The following is a 7,550-nucleotide window of genomic DNA, read 5'->3' on the forward strand; positions in this document are numbered from 1 at the left end:
TGTCTAGTAATGGCACACAATAGCCTAGGAATTTATTATAGCTATTGATTAGGAACATTATTTTAGAATATGTAATTTTTAAATATAAATTTTATTGGATATATACCTAACTAGTATTATTCTGTCCTTTGTAGTTACATAAAACATGGAAGGAAATGACAATTTGAATTTTAATACTTTTTCTATATTCCTGGTAATTATCAGTTCAGTGCCACCAAATTTTTTTTTGTTATGTATTTTCCATATACCGTGAACTAATCTTTTCAAATTGTCCCTTTCCTGACTAGTGGCAGTAGTGGAATAACTGTCCGATTGCTTTTAGTTAATTTAAAACTCTATGTTCATTCTCTAGCTAATTATTGCCATCCTCATTTTTTAATTTGTATTTAGTACATAAAAGAGTAATATATTTTTTCTGATTTTTTCTTTTTCTTTATTTAATCAGGAGCAGTAAGAACACAGAAAGCAATATGCTATAACATATAGCTACAATATTCAGAAATGGTAATATTTGATATCTGGATTCATTCAGTCATAATTTTAACATGCCATAACTTTTTCATGGCATTTTTTACTTCTGCATTCCTTAGCGTATAGATGAGTGGGTTGAGAAAGGGTGTTCCAATTGTATAAAATACTGCTACCATCTTGTCCATTGGAAAAGTGGTTGGTGGTCGTGCGTATATGAATATGCAGGGACCAAAGAATAGGATAACTACTATGATATGAGAAGTGCAAGTAGAGAGAGCCTTTTTCCTCCCTTCTGCACTATGGTTTCGCAGAGAGTGTAAGATGACAAAATATGAGATCATCAAAAGAACAAAACTGCTTGAGCAGATTGCACCACTGTTCGACACTAAGAGCAGGTTTATCATATATGTGTCCATGCAGGCAAGTTTCAACAAGGGCTGCAAGTCACAGCAGTAATGGTCAATCAAATTGGGTCCACAGAAGGGCAGTCTCAAGGCCAGAACAATTTGAGCAGTGGAATGTATAAAAGACCCTATCCAGGCAAGAACAATCAGGATGACACAGACCTGACGGCTCATGATGACTGGGTAGCGCAAGGGTTTGCAGATGGCCACATAACGGTCAACAGCCATGAGAATAAGGACAAAGATCTCCATGCAGCCAAATAGATGGAGAGCAAAGACTTGTGTGATACATTCGTTGTAGGAAATGATGCTCTTTTTAGAGATGGCATCCACAATGAGTCTTGGAGCTGTGGATGTTGAAAAGCATGAGTCAGCGAAGGACAAATAAAACAGGAAAAAGTACATGGGACTCCCAAGAGTCCGGCTGAACTTGATTGTCACAATAATGAGTGTATTTCCCACCACAGTACCCATGTAGAAAATTAAGAAGATTACAAACACCATTTTCTGCTTCAGGGGATCCTGTGTCAAGCCTAACAGCATAAACTCGGTTACACTGCTGTTCTGCTTCATTGTGTCAGTCCATGAGAGGAAATCACAGGTCAGAAATAATCTGAAAAAGAGAAATGAAAAGTATAAAATGCATGCTAAATTTGGAAGTTAAATAGGGTCCATCCAATGACTTATTAATTATTATTCTCGTTTTTTGTATCTGAAAATATCAGTTCAATCATTAAATAATCTGCACATTCAAATAATGAAGGAGCCATAGATTTTTGGATAGAAGCATTAATTTTGGAGGTACAATTTGAGTAGTTAACTTTCAGAATTAAATACCCCTTATTAGTTTATACGAGATCTGTTTATGATTAGTATGTTGAAAACATTCAAAATATTTTGCATGTTCAATTTAATATGCTTTTATTTTATTTGAACCCCATAGTTTTATAAAAAAGAAACTTATATGCTATATATTTTGAACATTCAGGTAATGATCATTTAAATATGTGAGCCTAACAAAAGAGAAACAATGATCATAAAACTTTATATTTGAATAACAACCCTGTCTGTTTATCCCACAGTAAGAATGACTTAATTACATTCTCCAGTTCAATATATTCCATTTAAATAGGTCTCAAAATCTTGAAGCTGTTAGGATTACAAGGAATTTTTATCAGAAATACTAATGTGAACATGCAGGAAAGAAGAGAAAATATCTGAAATAAATCAGAACTTTTCTTAATTTTCATGTTTAACGAGACATTGGTATTCCAATTAATTACTGAAACTTAGATATAATTCAAACTATGTTTATTATAGAGTATTTCATACACTGATACACAATATATGTATTTTTGTGCTTACATATACATATGTTTACTTACTTTGTAATTGTTTTAATTTTATATAATATATCAAGTCAAAATCAAAAATTTACCAAAGTAGTATTTATCAGATACACACATATAAACTAATTTTAAAAGAGATACTTTGCCCTGTTGAAATTAAATACATGAAATGTGCAATTCATTTCGTTGAGTTATAGGCTCAGAGTCCAGCTGGGAAACTTCTTATAACAATGCTTTAATAACTATCTTTTAAGCAATGTTGCTTACAAATATGTAAGAAAGTCAAAGTTACATTTGTTAGTGATGTGAGGTCAAATGTCATGTTTTTAATGTGTAAAGGAGGTGCAATACCTGCACAGTTACACAGAAAAGGTGTTTACCCTAGGCATAACCACTCACTGGAAATGAAAATATGTGCAGCCTTTCAATGGCTGCGAGGGTCAGAAGGAACTTGAATGTCATAAAATTATCACTGAATTAAAATAAATCTATGAAGGTTTACATTAGGATACTTTTGGTCACATCAGTGTGTCACTGAGCCATCACAGAAATTCAGTTGCAAATATGAAGTATTTTGGCATTTTGAAGATGAAATGAATCTCTGGAAATATAATTACATGAGTGATCTGTAAAGATAGTTCTGAAATTGAGTATACTTTAAATACTTCATACACAATTACCACGTGGACATTAACTGAAGTCTCAATTTGTTGGATGTATTCCCACATCACTCTTTATGAATTGCCTTAGACAATGAAAACATTTTGGGGTTGAATTAAGTAAGATAAATATTATAGACAAATCTGCATATTTGTACAATATACATATTTATTAAAATATTTACTAGTTTGGACTACAGGCGTATGGATTCTCTATAGGCTAAATAAAGTGATACCTACTTGTAATTCTAGCACTTATAATGCCTTGGAAAATGGATGCAAATTTGAAGTCAATCTTTGCTGAACGTGATACTTTTGAAAAGAATAACAAGTATAGAGGGTGTTATACATGCAGACATAGAAATTTCATAGGATAGACTAATTCCCTATAAACATAAATTAATCATGTTCTACAGCATTTTATATTTAGCTACCAGTGAGAAAAAAATTCATTTCTATCATACTACATTCATGGCAAAATCATCACCTTTCATAAAGGATTTTCAGTAAAATATAAAATATTTATTACTTTAATATATTTAATATTCTAATAACATCTGTCTGAACTTACTTAACAGTGCCCCGTTCCAATGGGAGATATCATACTTTTTTTAATTTTATCAATTTATATTGCAAAGTACTCCTTCAATAAAGCTCCTAAATGTCTTATTCTTCAAAAGTTCCTAATATATGTCAGACACTGGTTATGACACTAGTATAACTAATATGCTGTGGGCATGAAACATGATTAATTAAACACATATATTACCTGTTTGGTAAAATATTATGTGAGATTAAAGATTATGAAGAACAAAATACCACAACGTTGGAATGCATCTAATTTTAGAGTATATGAATCAGATTTCTCATAGTCACAGATAATCAAATAAGTAACTTAACAAATTGGGGATAATAGAGAAAGCTCCAATGGACACAATTTTTGAATGATTTAATAAATTTAGACATTATAGAGAACATTTTGGGATTTTCTAAAAAAATGAAACACAGAAATGCCTATGATTTAGCAATTATCCTGTTGGCAACATATGCATAGGAGAGGAAATAAGTATTTCTTAATTAATAACATTACTATGATTATTGTATCTTATTAACAACACTCAAGATAAGGAACCAACCATAAGTTCCATCAACAGTGTTGTACTTTGCCATTGCAGTATAAAACAGCACGAATAAAAGAAATCTGGGAGAAAAGGGTTTGTTTGACTTATATATTATAATTCTTCACTGAGAGAAGCTAAGACAGCCACTGGAGACAGGAAATGAGGAAAAGAAAAACTGAGCAGGAATGCAGATTTCTAGCTTGGATTTTAACTGACTCTGGATCCACTAAAATTGACATCCAAGTTTTGGATCACCAATAGATGATTGTATAAAGAAAGTATAGCATAAATAGGCTAAAAATGATATTCAGCCATAAAATAGAAGGAATTTCTGGCATGTACAACAGCATGGACAAAGCTGAGAGACAATATCATAGGTTAAATGAACTGGACACAAAACATAATAAGAAAAATCTCATTTGTACTAAAATCTAAGAGAGATTCCCAGCACAATGGTGGTTTCTAAAACACTAAGATGTAGCAGATAGCTATTGGTCAGGAGACAAACATAGACCTGACTTGAGATTTATCATACAAAATTTACATATAGATAATAATAGTAACATACTGCATTTCACAAAATTGTTAAAGCACATTTTAAAAATTACCATAAAATACATGAAGTGATGAATCAATCATTTTAGTTTAGTCATATCTATCTATCATCTTGCTTTTTATGTATCTATATATCTATATGAACATTTATCATCTTTTTCTTACATCCATCATAGCATCATCTAACTCAAAACTATATGTAATTTTAATTCATTATAAATGAAAGACCTTCATTAGAATATTACAAACTGAAAAGGAAACTTTCATATGCATTTTACTCTATTTCACGTGTTGATTAAGGTAGGAGCTTAACTCACCTGGCTGTAAATTGAAATAAGAATTCAGAGAATTTATAGCAGATATGCATTTCAGTGACTTCCATTAGATTCTCACTAGAATATTGGAAAGTCACGTACCTTGGTCCAGATTCATCATATGTGTTACAAAATCCATTTCACACAGGATTTTGAGAGTGTAACTTTTTCATTTGCACTCCCAGGAGTATTTAACACTAATGATGCTATATGCAGGAGTCTAGGGAAAGTCATTTTGTAAAGTGAAGGAAAATACAGAATATTAGAGTTAATTTAGAGAGAAAAACAGTAGATTATACCTTTCTCAGGCTGCTATTTCAGTTCTGTAAATAAAGTTGTGGGGGATGAGTTTTATGTAAGAACAATGGTTTGACTGGGTGAATGCTTTAACACCATGGCTTCATGGTGTGGATGGAAGTATCTTTTTTTTTTAAATTAGAACCAGGTTTATTATTTAAAAATTGGAAATCATACATATAGTTGCTGATGTTCTATATATTTTTTTTGTTTTGGGGGGGTTTGTTGTTTATTTTATTTTATTTTTTTAGTTGTTGCAAAACAAAAATTTTCCGACTCCTCCCGGATTCCCATTTCCCTCCCCATCCTCGCACACATCGCCCCCTCACCCCACTCCCCTACCCCTCTCCCCCTCCCCCCACTCCATTCCTCCTCCCTCTTGAGAATGAAGACCAGTCCAGATTCCCTGCCCTGCGGGAAGTACAAGGTCCTCCCACTTCTATCCAGGACCAGGAAGGTGAGCATCCAAACAGGCTAGGCTCCCACAAAGCCAGTTCATGTATTAGGATCGAAACCTAGTGCCATTGTCCTTGGCTTCTCATCAGCCTTCATTGTTGGCCACGTTCAGAGAGTCCGGTTTCATCCCATGCTTATTCAGTGCCAGTCCCGCTGGCCTTGGTGAGCTCCCAATAGATCAGCCCCACTGTCTCCGTGGGTGGCTGCACCCCTCGTGGTCCTGACTTCCTTGCTCATGTTCTCCCTCCTTCTGCTCCTCATTTGGATCTTAAGAGCTCAGTCCGGTGCTCCAATTTGGGTCTCTGTCTCTATCTCGATCCATCGCCAGATGAAGGTTCTAAGGGGATATGCAAGATATTCATCAGTATGGCTATAGGATAGGGTCATTTCAGGTTCCCTCTCCTCAGTTGCTCCAGGTACTAGCTGGGGACATCTCCCTGGACACCTGCGAGCCACTCTAGAGTCAAGTCTCTTGCCAACCCTAAGATGGCTCCCTTAATTAGGATATATATTTCTCTGCTCCCTTGTCCACCCTTCCTTTATCCCAACCATCCCATTCCCCCAAGCTCCTCCCATTCTCCCCTTCTCACGTTTCTCACCCCATTTCCCCTTAGCCCCATGCCACCTTACCCCCAAGTTCCCAGGTTTTGCCCTGCAATCTTGTCTACTTCCCATATCCATGCAGATGACTATATGTTTTTCTTAGGGTTCACCTTCTTATTTAGCTTCTCTAGGATCACAAATTATATGCTCAATGTCTTTTATTTATGGCTAGAAACTAATTATGAGTGAGTACATCCCATGTTCATCTTTTGGAGTCTGGGATACAGCTTGGTATTGGCATAAAAACAGAGAAGTCGATCAGTGGAATAGAGTAGAAGACCCAGATTTTATCCCACAAACCTATGAACACCTCATTTTTGATAAAGAAGCTAAAAGTATTCAATGGAAGAAAAAAAGCATCTTCAACAAATGGTGCTGGCAGAACTGGTTGTCAACCTGCAGAAGAATGAAAATAGATCCATATCTATCGCCATGCACAAAAATCAAGTCTAAATGGATTAAAGACCTCAATATTAGGCCGAACACACTCAACCTGATAGAAGAGAAAGTAGGAAGTACTCTAAAACAAGTGGGCACAGGAGACCACTTCCTACGCATATCCCCAGCAGCACAGTCATTAAGGACAACATTGAATAAATGGGACCTCCTGAAATTGAGAAGCTTCTGTAAAGCAAAAGACACTGTCACCAAGACAAAAAGGCAACCCACTGACTGGGAGAAGACCTTCACCAACCCTGCAACAGACAAAGGTCTGATCTTCAAAATATATAAAGAACTCAAGAAACTAGATTTTAAAATGCTAATTAACCCAATTAAAAAATGGGGCACTGAAGTGAACAGAGAATTCTCAACAGAAGAAAGTCAAATGGCCAAAAGACACGTAAGGTCATGCTCATCCTCCTTGGTGATCAGGGAAATGCAAATTAAAACTGAAGGCCTAAGTCATGAACAATGCCACACCAGTTTGGAATTATGATTAATAGGGTGGTATTTATTTAAAAAGGAAAAAAACTTACAAATCACCGTCCCAGACAACAGCCCTCTATGCAACCAGGAAGGGAGCCTAGTCACTGGCGGAGCAGGAAGTGAAGAGAGGGAGTGAGGAAGTAGCTGCTTTTTTAAAGGGAGAGAGAGACCACGCCCCATGGGCTGGTATCTCAGCAGCTATTGGTTGGAGGGGCAGAAGGACCTCCCGCAACATTAAAACAACTTTGAGATACCATCTTACACCTGTCAGAATGGCTAAAATCAAAAACACCAATGATAGCCTTTGCTGGAGAGGTTGTGGAGTAAGGGGAACACTCATCCATTGCTGGTGGGAATGCAAACTTGTGCAACCACTTTGGAAATCAGTGTGGCG

General features: G+C 35.6%; 1 protein-coding gene across 2 annotated transcripts in view; it reads right to left on the bottom strand.

The window, feature by feature from the left end:
- Positions 1–524: 524 nt before the first annotated feature.
- LOC126513615 (olfactory receptor 4C11) overlaps positions 525–7,550 on the bottom strand; it is a 10,220-nt gene continuing 3,194 nt past the window's right edge. The window contains exon 2 of one of the 2 annotated variants that reach the window (XM_050162099.1): positions 525–1,434. In XM_050162099.1, the coding sequence (XP_050018056.1) occupies positions 525–1,434 (910 nt within the window). Of the gene's footprint in view, positions 1,461–7,550 lie in introns of those variants that run through there. The other variant, XM_050162100.1, reaches the window with a different exon arrangement.

The sequence above is a fragment of the Alexandromys fortis genome, unplaced genomic scaffold (assembly GCF_014885135.2).
Source record: "Alexandromys fortis isolate MF-2015 unplaced genomic scaffold, M_Fortis_MF-2015_v1.1 scaffold_128, whole genome shotgun sequence".
NCBI lineage: Eukaryota > Metazoa > Chordata > Mammalia > Rodentia > Cricetidae > Alexandromys > Alexandromys fortis.